Genomic DNA, 15,505 nt, shown 5'->3' on the forward strand with positions numbered 1-15,505 from the left:
AAGCGACAGACATTTAGAGAAAGTAGGGAGATGGAAATAAAGGAAGAGAAGGATGTGGACAGCAAAGAAGAGAGAGGGACTTAGAAAAGGGTGAGACACAGAAAGAGAGACAGACAGAGATGGAAAAGGTGAGAGTGTAAGAGAGCGAGCCATGAGATGGGAGGGTGTGGGAGGAGTTGCACTGGGAAAAATAGGGACAGAGAAAGGTAGAAAAAGAGGGAAAGATAGAGACAGAGAGATGTAGAAAGACATAGGGAGAGAGGGGAAGGAGAATAGAGGAACAGAAAACTGGAAGCAGAGCAAAGCAGAGAAGTTGAAAGGGGTAGACAGAGAGATAGAGAGAAGCAGAGATGGAAAGATTGAGGGAGTGAGAGAAAAGAGAAGGTAAGTGAGGGGGTAGAATTAGGACTGGGCTGTAGAGCAATGAGGGGACACAGTGTGATGCAGGGCTCAAACAGCAGCTCTTCCCTGTCATATTATCTGCTATGAATGTTTCCCAATGATAATGTGATCAAAAACGCCGCTAAGCTGGAGAGAGGGGAGGAGAGTGAGCGGGCGAGCAGGGGAGAGTGAAAGCTGCGATAAATTGTAGAAGCAGAGCCACTTGAGCATAAAATTAGATTTTACAAATATGTTGTTACCTGGCAGTTATTTGACAGAGGAGATATGGGTGCATTCTAGCCTCTTTGAGTGTTACTAATCATATCAAATAAATAAGAGCGCGAGCGTGCTGCAGCGGGGATGGTATCAGATGCATATTCAATAGGTAAAGCAGGGCATAACTTAATTACACTTCTCATTACACATCCTCAACATTAGCATTACTCACTGACGTCATTTCAGTGCTAATGTAGCACTGTGCAACTAAACTGTGCCCTGCTGATAGAGAATGACCTCAGGATCACAATTAACAGGAGGATAATGTTTCTGATTGTTGCATTCAATACATGGGTTTTTCTAGATTTCCTACAATAATTAAGCCATCGCATCTCCTGTCACTCGGTTTAGAGTTAGCTGTAGACTGTTTAGTAGTTTTAAATATGTTGCAGGAAATAAATATATTCCTACATTCATGTTCCGTCATGATCAAGGTTGTGGTGCATCCAGATCCTGTCTGAAATATTTGGGGTTAAGGCAGGAGCATACTCAGGACAGGGCATCAGTCCATCACAGGACAACACACACACACACCTGAGGACAGTTTCAAACAGCCAGTCCACCCATTATTGGATCCTCCAAGGCAAGGATCAAAATCAGGACCCTGAGCTATGTGGCAGTGACATATATCACAGTACTGTGACATGGTGACATACATTACATATTGTGTATTGGCTATATATATATATATATATATATATATATATATATATATATATATATATATATATATATATATATATATATAATTGCTATATTACGACCATGTTTCTCTTTTTTTATATTTCTGAATAATGAAAATGTTTTATATTTTATGAGGAAGTCACCACAAGATGTCTTTATATATATATATATATATATATATACTATTGTATAATTTCTGTAATTGTTTTGTTTTTATCAACACTACAATTTCCTATTCTATCCTATTCTATTCATAAATACTGTCTTAATACATCTTTCATTAATTAATTAATTAATTAATTCATTCATTCATTCTTTACTTATTTAATTCTGCTTAATATGTTTATTTGCATTAATTTGATCAGGTCATTTTTTGTTTTATTATGTATCTTTTAATCATATCTTTGGCTTTGTTTTTACTTTCTTTGCTACATGTTATAAAGGTTCTAAAACTGGGCTACATCGCAAATGAGGGTCATCTTTGAAATACCCTAAGTTAGGTAGTGTCGCAGTCACACAGTTCCAGGGACCTGGAGGTTGTGGGTTCAAGTCCCGCTCCGGGTGACTGTCTGTGAGGAGTTTGGTGTGTTCTCCCCGTGTTCACATTCAAGTTTCCTCAGACGGTCCGAAATTACACGTTAGTAGGTGGATTGGTGACACAAAAGTGTCTATAGGTGTGAGTGTGTGAGTGAATGTGTGCGTGTGTGTTGCCCTGTGAAGAACTTGAAGAACTCCAGGGTGTATTCCTGCCTTGTGCGCAGTGATTCCAGGTAGGCTCTGGACCCACCGCGACCCTGAACTGGATAAGCGGTTACAGATAATGAATGAATGAATGAATAATTGATTGATTGATTGAACTAGCAAAAGAACAAATAGTATTACGAGTGCAATCTAATGTTCAAAAGCCCACTGCACGAGGCTTTTCTTTGTCATCCTGATGAATAGCAGAATAAGCTTGGGTCACATTGTTTTGAACAAATGGGTCAAATCAAAGTGCTAATGTGAGTGGAAGATATGGAGCAGCAGGTAGGAGCAGTGCCATCCAACATGGCCTCTTCCCTGTGGCTTTCTGTGGATTTGGAAGTCGAATGGGACAACAGATGAACACAATGTTCTCCTTAATTGGTCAGTGTTGTGCACAATGCTGGTAGTTTGCCGTAATTGTTTAGCGCACACCATTGTTTGCTCCATTCTCCCCCCGCCATTGTACGGCAAAGTTCTTTTGTGCTTGCAGGGAGCAGTGGAGCTATTCACACACAGCCTGGGAACCCTACCAGAGCAGTGCAGCCGCACAAAAGAGCGCTCTCAAATCGCTCAGTCTGCTCGCAGACATTCATCCAGCAAGATAATGATATTGTCTCATTGTGCAGGCTCTGGCATAGCTCTCGCTGCCTGGGTGGGGTGAAAGAACAAGGTCTAAACGAGGAACATTTGGACCCAGGATAGCTATACAGCACGCAAACACTGACCAGTTGATGAGTCCATTCGCATCACGAAATATAGTCTGGGCTTGTAGACATAGGATGATGATTACATGTCTGGGAGTTTAAAAGTAAGGGGTGAGGGGCCAGTTGTTAGAAACTGATTTACTAGATTCATTTACTAGAATAATCATAAACAGAATATCCAGACCTTTACAATGCACACACCAAGTGTTCAACAGGTCACCATTCTCAATGCCAAGTGTCAGCTAGAGGAGTGTAAAGCTGCAGGCAATGGGCTGTAGAGCATTGGAATAGTGATTTATTTTTATTTCTATTTTTTATTTATTTTTTATTTTTTTCTATGAGATGGAACATTAGACTCATATAATATTCAATCTAATCAAACCAGACTCAAAGATAATCAATCTAATAAATATATCAAATTTGTAAGAAATGTAATTTAAAATAAATAATTTAATCATTATAAAATAGCACAACACCCAGAGTGTTATGAGTTTTCAGGATATGTTTATGATATGTTAGTTATTTACAAATAAAAACATGATGAAGTACAAGAAAACAGCTGCGTTGCATTTTCACAATATAGTAGACTGTAACCACACTGAAGGTTTTTATCAATCGGTCCCATTGATCCACTACCATCTTCATAAATGTTTCATCTGTCTGCCCTCTGTATGTTTTTTGTTTGTTTGCTTGTTTGTTATTTATTTATTTTATCTGTGAAAATCATAGTGCTGTAACATCACTGTCCTTAAATCTGCAGCTGAGTTTCTGAATATTATATTTCCTCCCTGAGTTAATCCCTAAGAATAAGCTTACAGTGTCTACCTGGTTTGGAAACTGGCAAAATATTGCACAGAACATCCAAAACTCTCAAAATCATACTCTTCATAAAATCATAAATTGTTTCTTTCACTGAATTGTTATTGTAATTATTCAGTTCATTTTAATTGATGACACAGCCATAGATGGTAAAGCAGTATTTTAGCCATCAGGGCAAGTTACATAGAAATGCTTGTAGAGTTGTAGAAGTTTTTCTTAGCTTTCATCATGGTGGAGTGGAATTTTCACAGTTGGTGAATTCCAAAAATGATTCATTCTGTGTCCAAAAAACAGGCAGTGGATTTCAGGCAGGATGGCAGTGAGAGAATTTTTTTTTTTATTACTTTTTTTGTGAATATTTTGGGAATATCTGATCTAGTGATTTATTAAAATTAAAATCTCCAAGACAATTTGCCACTTGGGCCACAGCCTTTGTCATTTCATTGGCCAAAAATAATAATGAAATGACATAACCAAGGGAACCAGGCAGTAGGAAAAGTGGACATACACAATTTTGCCTTGGGTAGATCCATTCAAGAGGTTCCGTTTGTCATGTAATACTCTGTTCTTTTTGCCACTGAAAACTTGCTTCATCACTGATGACAGTGTCTCAGCGAGACTGTCTTGAGCACGGCCAGAGTAGCACCACAGCATGTGGAGATAGAGTTCTGTTTGTTTTTCTTTTCAGTGGAATATCTGCAGCTTTTTAAAATAGAATCTAAGTGAGCTCACTGAGGGCCATATTATGAGAAGCAGCAGCTGTAATGAGCACATGTTTTCTGCACCGGGCTACAGCCCAAGAGATTAATTAAGCCCTTTTGTAATGCAGACTAAGAATAGGAAACAAGTTAATCGCAACTGAAAATGACTGATGTTAAGGAGGGGAGAAATCTCAGATCAAACATTTACAGCTCAATTTGCCCTGGGCTTTTTAGAGAGTTATCGTTGGGTTACTTGGAGCCATAACTCTTGCAGCTGTGTGTTAAGGCCTTGAATTATTAGTATTATTATTATTAGCATTGTTGTTATTGAAATTTTACTCTCTTTGTCCTGAATGCTCCACTAAATTTCCATTATTTATTTATTTATTTATTATTTACTTTTTTTTGGACAGAGACAGAAAAAAACCTTACGCTTTAACTTTCCACATTAAGCTCCCAACTGGGGCTTAGGAAAAACGGCAATGCAAATGATCCCAGGATTTCTCCCTCCTCCCGAGGAGCTGCTACCCCCATGTTTATTAAATTTGTTAAAGTGCTTCCGAGCAATGTACATTTTATCCTCTTAACAGTCAAATTAGTATATACTCCAGCAATTACTTAATGTACTCTAATGAGATTTCCCCACAAAACGGCAGGATTCATTTATTTTAATGCGCCGGGCTGCTTCCAGGGAGTTTATGCATCACGTCCCTCTGGAGCACGAGTGAGGCTGGAGTCATAAATAGTGGAGTGTGTGCAGTGCTCTGTGCTCTGTGGTTGCCGCTGTGTGCCCTGAAGTAGAGGACTGGGGTCCTGTAGAGACCACTCTTCGGGGGATCACAGCTCTGCTCGGGGGGGCTGATGACCTCTGCTATGGTGGAGAAAGCCCATATTCAAATGAAATGCTCTTGGTCTGATGGATTTGTTTATGTGTGTTTTTAAAAACTGGTTCACGCCATTAGGGATCTGCTTACTTTAAAAGGACATGCTTTTGAGTGGAAGGAGCCGTTATTTTTCTGCGTACAAATGAAACAATGCTAGTTCACCACTCTCACTGAAAACACAAAATATATTTTCAATGAACAGTTAATACAACCTTGTATCTTCAAAGCAATCTACTTTGCAAGAGAATCAAAAATACTCTCTCATGTTTCAATTCGTTTTATACAAATGCTGGGTCATTTCTGATGCTCAGTTCATTGTGAAAGTTGGAGACGTTGCAAAGAACGGTAGATATTTCATTACATTTTCACAAACGCAATGCCCAAATGGCAGGGAGTGTATTTTCTTCCCTCAGCTAACTCAGAGCACTCTGTATTTCTGGAGAGAAGGTTATGGCTAATTTACTTTGGGAAGGTGAAGCAGGTCTAACGGTATTAAGCCTCAAGGGCTGCGCATCATTCTCCACACTTCAGATGTTATCATCCCACGGATTCAGTGGACCATTCCTTATAGTGGTCTCAGTCAATCAACTTTGTTTTCACTTCTGCCCGTGGTATTTATTTACTTTTAGCCCATTTGATGCATTTCGGGAATCTCAACAGATTATGAAATAAACAGACCAAAGGATGGAGGTAGAGAGGGCGAGGAAAAAAAAAAAAACTTGTTTGCAAAAGTCCCATCTCTGCCCCTCTATACACAGAATCCATTTTCATTTTATTACAGTATGAAAAGAGACCTGCAGGCCTAAAGATGGCTTGGAACCTTTGATGGGCCTATTTGCTTTCTCCCCCTCCTTCTTCACTCCCTTCAGCTCCATTATGGCCCAGAACTTAAAAAGCTCCAGTTGAAACTCTCAGCTCTGGCTCCGAATGCAAAGAGGCTCCCTCTATTTGAGGAGCAAATTGAATGTGCTGCCTTATGGTCTACAGTTCAGTTCACCAGCAACTCTACTATGTCCAGAGCCCTTCCAGAGGTTTGGAGGGAGGTCTGAAATGCAGTTCTGACTGGTTGGGTCTTTGCTGATTTGGGTTCTCTTTCTTTCTTTTACAGGAGGGATATTTGAACAAACAGAGGGGCCGGTCCCACTCGTCAGTGCAGAAGAGCTGGCCTTTAAATTTGCAGTTAATAACATCAACAGAAACAGGACATTATTGCCAAACACAACCTTAACATATGACATCCAGAGGATTAATATCTATGACAGCTTTGAGGCCTCAAGGAAAGGTGAGTGATGTTACGTCGCCTGAGTTCTGGTTGGAAGGAGTGGTCCGATTGGGATCATGAATGGAACTAAAACTATCTTCAAATATGTTAATGTAGGGATCCTATGTATGTTGTGTTTGTGAAAGACTGCATAACTTCACTGTAACAGCTGCAGTGAGAAGTTACTAATTTACAAAATTAGCTATTATGATGTAACAAGACTTCTCAAGAATAAACACATCCATCCAGGGCTGTAAGTGCAGAGTGGGTAGGATGCTCAGCATTATATTACCCACTGAAGGCATCCATTTTAGTAATTTAACAGAGTCTGGCTGTTCATTCTCCTCCAGGCGTGTTGAATTGTCCAGTGATGTTGTGTCAGCAGCAGCTGGCTTCACGTGTCTTGGAGAAAGCATTTGTAAGACTTCACCTTTCAGGCTTGATGGTCCAATAGAGGGAAGTGTGGGGATCTAGCTTTTAGAGTTACAAAACCTAACAAAACAATCCTGGAGAAGATTAGAAAAGAAAAATAATCCATTAAATGTATGCAGGTCATAATAATTGCAACGTCCATGATGATAAGGAATATTTAAATTATTCTCTTGCTTGTTCCCAATAGAATAGCTCTGATGAACATATATATAATATACCCACATTATTAGACACTACTTAAGTGTTGGTAAAGACCTAATTTTCTTGTGAACTGTTTTGTAATCTTTAAAAAGTTAGACATGTTTAACTTCAGACTGTTTTAAAGTATTGACCTAACCTCTGCTCTTACCAGCTTGTGACCAGCTGTCTTTAGGCGTAGTGGCCATATTCGGGCCGTCTCATAGCTCCTCATCAAATGCAGTACAGTCGATCTGCAATGCACTAGAGGTGCCTCACATCCAGGTCCGGTGGAAGCATCATCCCATGGACAACAGAGACACATTTTATGCCAATCTGTATCCAGACTACTCCTCCCTCAGCTACGCCATCCTGGACCTGGTGCAGTTCCTTAAGTGGAAAACAGCCACTGTGGTGTATGATGACAGCACTGGTGAGATATAATCCACCTCCTAACAAAACCTTTCGTCAATTTTTGCCATTTTATTCCTTTTTTTGACAGTATTTGAATATGCCAACTGCTCCTTCAATAATTTTATTAAAGTAGGGTTAAAATATTGTTTTTAATTTGTGTTAAGATTCATATATTTCATAAATAAAGGATATATCCAGTCTCTCAGAAAAATAGCTGAACTAATCCTAGATTTATTCTTGTTTACAATGGATAGGTCTGATTAGACTCCAGGAGCTGATCATGGCTCCATCAAGATACAACATCAGGCTGAAGATCCGTCAGCTCCCTCTGGACACCACTGACACCCGTCCACTACTGAAGGAGATGAAGAGGAGCAGAGAGTTCCGCATTATCTTTGACTGTAGCCACATCATGGCAGCCCAGATACTCAAACAAGTACGTTACCTTCTTGTGTATGTATTTTTTATTTCAGCACAAAACAGAAGTATATTCTATGTATTTCACTTAAAATTATTCAGGCTGATTTTCTTACTGAATTTTTAAGACTGATGAAAAATATGGAAATGTCCTCTGTAGGCCCTGATTTGTTGCATTGTATTTTATTTCCTCATTCAAAAATTATAATATAATCATGGATAGGCGTGAGCTAAACTGCTTTAAGGTGAATTGGTGTGAAATGGTTTGAATTTGATGAACAGTGTCTTAAAAGCAGGCAGCTTTTTGTAGTTAATTCTACATAGATCGTATGGACTGGGGCCTGAAGGGTATTTTTAAATTTTTAATAATATTTCACTAAAAAATTGTACTCTCAGATCTAGTATTTTTTCCCATGTGTAAGGTATGACTTAGTCAGCTGTTGGAAATCTTTTTGAATGGACATTTTTAACTCTTGAGCCAAAACTTCTCTTTCTGGAAGTATGCTTTTCTGGAGGTGTATATATATATATATATATATATATATATATATATATATATATATTTATCTTGTACTTATATAAGACGATGATCCAGGTAAGAGGCTTAATAGTGCAACTGTGTTGTAAGCTGCTTCTTCTCTCACTTCTTCTCTCAAAGTTTTCAAAGTATCTTTACTGACAGCATTCAGTTGAAACCCCCTGCAGTTATTTTCTGGGTCAAAATGAAGGCCTTATTACTTCATATTTGAACTTATGAACAAGTGGTTTCAGTAGCCCCAGTCCACTAAACAGACAGATTCCTCCGGTCACCTGTCTGTAGTTGTCTGTAGCCTGCCTTTCTCTGTCAGCTTCTTCTGAACTTCTGTCACTACATGCATTCTCCTTTAGGCGACAAGGAAATGGGAAATGTGACAGGGCAAGAAGTCTGCTGGAAGTTGACTGCAGGCCAAATCCCAGACGGCTTTAAAAAGCAGTGCAATACCTATGTGTATGGAGGGGCATAGTGGCTGAAGGAATTAGAAGGGACACATACAAGTAAATATTACAGGAGCTGGCGAACCAAGAGAGAGTAGATGGCTTCAGACTTCACTGCAGACTTGGAATGATGGTGTTTTTATGGTGGAGTGGTAAGTAAGAGTGAGGATATATTGTGTGGACTTTAAGTTTGGTTGTATACAGGAGACATATACAAGTAAACACAGATGAGATGAGTGTGAACACCACAGTTAATTAGGAATGGGATAGCGTGACTTAAAAAAACTATAGAATAGAGTTAAATGGAATAGAGTTAAAAGGTATATGCAGGTAAATATGACAAGTTTTACTAAGCGTGAAAGAGAGAGAGAGAGAGAGAGAGAGAGAGAGAGAGAGAGAGAGAGAGAGAGAGAGAATGTCTTCCAACTTCTCTTCAGTGTCGAAATGTTGATAATTTTTGCTGAAATGGCAGGCAAGAACGTGAAGGTTCTGTGTAGTCTTTTATTCTGGCAAATAGACTAGAATATAGAGATACTAAACAAATAAATAGCACAGGAGCTTACAAGCTGAGATACAAGGGAAATTTAATAAGGTCCCTGTATTCATGTAATCTAATCCTGCAGGTAATTTTATAATGGCTATAAGAAGTGACACTTTTTGAAGGTACATAAAGAAAACAATATCTAGTATTTATCATTTGTTTTGCTACCATGGCTACGGAAACTAAACCAAAATATCAAAAATAACACAGTGTTATCTGAGTAACATGAAAATTGAGCATCATAGTGTGCTTGATATTAATGTGCAAGATATTAGTCATCAGCCCTAGCTTGGACTTAGCCCAGAGTGATTCTCATCTGCTCCCAGATTTGTGGAAAGCGTTTTTCTGATGACATACATGAATGTAGAGTAAAGAAGAAATATATATATTTTTGTCATGGAGTTAAAACACTAATTGCTACATCTACATATTTATGTTATATGTTTTTTACTTCATACCTACACAGATAACATATTGAAAGTCTCTTGTAGAGTCCTGACTCTCTATACTCTGTCTAGTGGTAGTTAAGCATGTGAAGACTTGGTATAGACTTTTGTTTTGACTGGATCAGATTGACTAGAGGCATAAAAGTAAATATTACAGAAGCTGGCAAACTATGGCTCCAGATTTCTTTATAGCCTCTGAATGTCTGCAGCTGGGTGGAGTGTGATGATGAATGTAGTGGCATTGCTTAGACTTCTATTTTAGCTGCAGGAGTAGCACAGAGTGAGATAGTAGAGACATAGTAAGTATTGTTGGACCTGGGATGGAGTAGATGGCACCTTACTTCTCTACAGGCTCTGAAAGATGGTGCTTGATGGTGGAATGGCAAGTAAGAATGTGGAGACTTTGTGGAGACTTTTCTTTTGGCTGGTGGAATAGAGTAGTGTGAGACAGGTCTGAAAAAAAGAAGCTTTCAATGGATTGCTTAACCTTGGGTTTTCTTCACAACAGATGGTATAATTAAAGAGGAAATACAGCCACCCTGGGAAATGCAGGCATTTCAATGGAGATTGAGTGAGTGAAGCAGTGGGGGGGAGTGGATGTGGAGGATGAATAAAATGATCACTCTCTTTGATTAAGGGCCCTTATCGCTGTGGGAAACGTAGCTGTATGACATTTGCTATTGTGACCCATCAAAAAGAATGACAAAGACAGGGACTCGGGTCAGGTTAGATTTGTCATCTGTTTACGCTTCTCTCCTACAGACAGTGGTATCAGATACAGAGGGAAACACTGTGGTCAATAAAAGCATAGTGTCCTGCGGCTTCTTTCCGTCTCTGTTGTAAATTTGTTCTGTTTTCTTTCGCATTGTTTGTGTTGGCTGTCATATTGATTGTAAATTGAGATGCTGACCTTTTTCATTGTCTTGCATTTCTCTCTGTTCCTCCCTCCCTCTCTGTCTCTCTCTCTTTTTCTCTTTCTTCTCCTCCTCCCTCTTCTCCCCATTACTCCCTATGCACTGCTACAAGGCCCAGATGATGGGAATGATGACAGAGTACTACCACTACATCTTCACTACTCTGGTAATGTACCACACTTGTTCAAGCAAATTGAATCTCATTTATTTTCATGCTGCTCCTTTTTTGTTTTTGTGATGAATGGCTTTTAATTGCCAATAGGCTTTGGGTATGCTCCATAATATCAATTTCATTTGATGGAACAGTGGCGTAATGGACTCTTTCAGTATCCCAGAGTAAACTCTCACTGCAGCTCAAGTCAGCAAAAGTCTTTGAAAACATCTGCAAAAGACAACAGATCATGGACGGATTGTGTCACCAGAGGGTTTAATTGAGGTGGAAATGCTTAAGCTAATAACCTAGTGTTTGAATGACCTTTGAATTCAAACACTCCCAACTGTTTACAGTGATACCCGGACTCGCGTCTCTAAATGCCAGCTTTGCCTCTCCTGTGCGCATTTTGAGTGCCCTTTTAATGCTTCTGATGTATCAAACTGCAAAGCAGGATACTTATCACAAGCTTATCGTAGCCTCCTTAAGGCAGGATTATTGTTCTACGCAGACTGAATACCAATCGCCTTGCCACATGTAAACTAAAATATAGAGTACAGGGTTCCGACAATGCTTTGCAAACAACCTAGACTGATTTTTAAGGAACTCAGTACACTCAGTACTTGATTACAAGGGCTTAAGACCATTGTACATTTTATCTTGTATCCTGTATTCATACTGCATTATTAATATATTTATTAGGTGATATAAGACATACATAACACATGAATTGTCGAATAAACCTCTAGAATTTTTAAGAAGAAATGTTAAGAATGTATTAAACAAGAGCATATGTTTTTTAAATGTCAAATCACAAAACCTGTTCATAAAAAGTTAATGCAATCAATACAACTACAATAATATAAATTTGAAGATTACTCTAGATAGTGCTGGGCGATATGAGCATAAATCAATATCACGATTAATTGCACATTTTACCACGATTAAGATGTAAGAACTATTATTTGTTTTTTGTATTTTTGACCCTAATTGTTCAGTGACGAGGCTTGTACTGTAAATATGCTCCAGTATAAAAGCTGGGATATTTTTTCTAATGTTGCTGGGAGCTTGTTTTGTTCTTGTTTTTGGAGCACTTCATATTTGGTGTGTGATTGTGCTTTGGTCGCTGAAACTGTTTTCTCAGCGTTTACATTTGACTTTATTTTTGTTCAGTGTCGTCTTAATTATAATAAAAACAACAGACACTGTGTTTATCTTTGGTATGACCTGCTCGAGTAGTTTGGTCAGCCTTGGCATTTAGGTTGCTTCCATGTGGCAGATAGGGGCGGAATCCCATGACTACAGATTAGTAGTGTGGTTTTAAAGGGACAGTACATAAACATAAAATGGAGACATAACATAATAATAAAAATAATTGATATAATCAATATAGACAAGATTAAGTTGATTAGAAGTTCTGAATGTCAATTTCAATTAATTTTCAATTAATTACTCAGCCTTAACTATAGAGCAAGATTGCAGTCTACAAAGTTCTTATGAATACCTAATATAATGTGCTACGGAAATTGACAATATAAGAAGTTTACATTTGCTTTGTGAAGTGGTAAGCATGTTAGTGTAATCAAGATCAGGTCTACGATATATAAAACATTATAAATCCAATTATACAATCTAATGAATACAGGGTTCATATGAAGTGTTACCAAACTTTTGTTTTCTACGTATAATCAGTTGTAATCAGATTGTAATCAGTCAGAACTGTATTTCTGAGGCCTTATTTGCATAATTATTGAGGATTTAACGGCAAAATTTACTGGAAGTAAGTTGCTCATACCTGATTATACAAGTAAATACTGGAATTAGTCATATGCCACTCTCTCGATGCTCATCTTTTTCTCTGTATTTGATTATGAATTAGTGGTTTTTGGATGAGTGTATTGGCTGCAGCTGTAATGTGCTGTTGCTGATGTCTCACCAGTCTACTGTGAGACACTTCTGGTACTCTCCCATATCTCAAACTGGCACAATGACAGTGGGGAATTCAGTCTTTAGAGCTGAGACAGTACAACTGTCAATCACTTTCTGAATAGAGCTCTGGTCAGTAGTGAAAAATAGGAGACCAGAGCTGAATTTGAACCCAACAGAAAGTATAGAACACAGTATGATGCCAATCCCTCTAACTATCCATCTGATAATCACATCGGGTTAGCTAATAAACATCAGATTGTAATTATAACCACATATGTTTTGAAAAAAATATATTTTCCTGTATATCACAAAGGGAGGCACAGTGGCGCAACAGGTAGTGTCTCAGTCACACAGCTCCAGGGACCTGGACTTTGTTGGTTCAATTCCATGTATATTACAATTCAATTCCAATGTATATCACAAAGACATTTGAATCAACATAATGAAGAACCACCAAAGAATTATTCAGAGCTAGGTTTTTCACATTTGGCTCCTGAAACACTCATAGATATTAACACTTAACATGGTCTCAGATACTCAGACGTATTGTCTGGGATTATAAACTGGGGGCTGCAGCCCTAAGAGTAAGATAGAGCCCATGATTTTACAGTGTCACAATGAACACTTTAATTTTTGCTTTTTCTTTGATCCTGATGTGCTTTTGTGAAACTAAACCCAGGTGGATAATAGTGTGAGAGCACAATGGATAGAGAGATCAAATCTGTAGCGCTGGAAGAATTCAATGAACGAACTATGGCAAAATCATTCATGTTATCACACTAGAGAAACAGGTCTCCAGTGCATACTGTGTAGTGCAAACTGTAGGTGTTAATGTAACACTAGTAACTTCACACTAGAAAAATCCCATTAAAAATGACTGGCTACTTGAGCTTCCAGAATATCTCAGTTGAAGTATGGTATATTATTAATATGTTAAAAGAGAAAAAATAAATTATCAAAAAGAATTAACACACTAATTTGATTTTTTTTTTTTAGAAATGTTTTTCTTTTTGTTTCTTTTTTTATGATATAGAAAGGAATAGATGATTGTGCATCAGTATATTTCCAGAACAAAGCAGCCTATTTTGCCTCTATACACTATTTCACATACTGATATAATGTATGAGCAGATAACAGTGTAGAATGTAGGTCTGTCAGAGGCCTGGCACAGTAAATTCAGTGACATGAAGAGGGATCACTGAACACTCTTTTCACAATGTGGGAGTGGGTTTGGACATCGACTTCATCCCTCAAGCTCAGCAGCGTGACAATAGCATTGTTCCGCTGTGTACGGGTGTGTGTTTACTGCAGTAAATCACTCATATTCCACAACACACCAGCACTGCTTTCTAACACTCCATCAAGTGCACTGTTTTCGGTCACAACAAAAATAAATGCACACTCACACACATAATAATTGTGTTTATATTTTATATCAAAACCTCATATCTTCAAAATTGTAACAATAGGAAGCTAAAACCATCATTAGTTTATTATATCAGTTATGTCAGTGTAACAAAACAATATACCAAAAAATCTTTGGAGCATATTTTATTGGTCGGTTCATCATGGCATTTACACACAGTAGCAGGTTTTCCATCCACCAAGTTTTTGTGAATTATACATATGTGCATATAAAAAAACAAAAAACTTGAATGGAAAAGGCCCAACATTCTGGTTCATACCTAGTGTGTACGTGTCACAGTGTGCACCACAACCCCAGACCGTGTGATCATGAACTTTAAACAGACTCCCCCTGACTCCACTACCACTCTGCTTTCATACCAACATCACCCACTCTTTTTATTTTAGTGTATGTGTCGATTATTTTACACACACACAGCATGCCGCCCCTGATTGCGGGAGCCTATGTCATCTGAAGTTTATTCACAAAGTGTAGGGGCTGGAAACATGATTAATGTAGCTTTATATTCTGCTTATATTTCACTATTGTGCTGTTTTGGATGGAAATCTAACAGCTTTTTTTTTAAAATAAATTGAAGTATATATATGAATGGCTAAAGATTCACTAGAAGTAACACTTTCATAACTCTGATTTAAAATATATATGCACATTTTACAAAGGTACTTGAATGCCTCAGCCATCAGAGCTTAACTGGCCTCCCTCGCTTTTAGTAGTATGTCCCTCCCTCTGCCACATTATGCAGCATGCTATAGCCAATATGGCTGTCTGAGAGTTGGTAAAATATATCCGAGTACTAAGTGTTCTTCTGCAAGCATGTTGAGTTGGCCAGTGGGGTTTTTAGCAGTAGCAGTTTGAAAAGAAACAGTGGCTGACCCTTCCACATTTTCAGCATGGTGTGATTGGGGACTAACTGACAGGTGGGACTGGCAATGGAGGAACTGGAAAGAAGATTGCGTAAAACAAAGTAGATATAATTGAGTAAATGTAGCTACTTAATACCCATATCTGTATTCTGCTGTGGGTTTGTATCTCTGAGATTTCAAAGACTTCTAAAAGAAAAACAAGCAAATGCTTTGTAGAAATGCAGGAGTGTAATAATGAAACACAGGTAGAAGACTCAATGTTCGCTTATGATTTCAGTCACATTCTCAAATTTATTGCCTAACTAGGTACTGTATAAGGTGATGAAAGAGTATATTACTCCTATTGCAACACAGTTGCGCTCCAGT

General features: G+C 38.2%; 1 protein-coding gene across 2 annotated transcripts in view; it reads left to right on the forward strand.

Moving 5' to 3' along the window:
* grik3 (glutamate ionotropic receptor kainate type subunit 3) overlaps positions 1-15,505 on the forward strand; it is a 141,484-nt gene that overhangs the window by 63,991 nt on the left and 61,988 nt on the right. For both annotated transcript variants that reach the window (XM_066682431.1, XM_066682430.1), the window contains exons 2-5: positions 6,302-6,475; positions 7,239-7,496; positions 7,732-7,913; positions 10,883-10,936. In XM_066682431.1, coding sequence (XP_066538528.1) covers positions 6,302-6,475; positions 7,239-7,496; positions 7,732-7,913; positions 10,883-10,936 — 668 coding nt within the window. The remainder of the gene's footprint in view (positions 1-6,301; positions 6,476-7,238; positions 7,497-7,731; positions 7,914-10,882; positions 10,937-15,505) is intronic.

The sequence above is a fragment of the Hoplias malabaricus genome, chromosome 10, assembly GCF_029633855.1.
Source record: "Hoplias malabaricus isolate fHopMal1 chromosome 10, fHopMal1.hap1, whole genome shotgun sequence".
Lineage (NCBI taxonomy): Eukaryota > Metazoa > Chordata > Actinopteri > Characiformes > Erythrinidae > Hoplias > Hoplias malabaricus.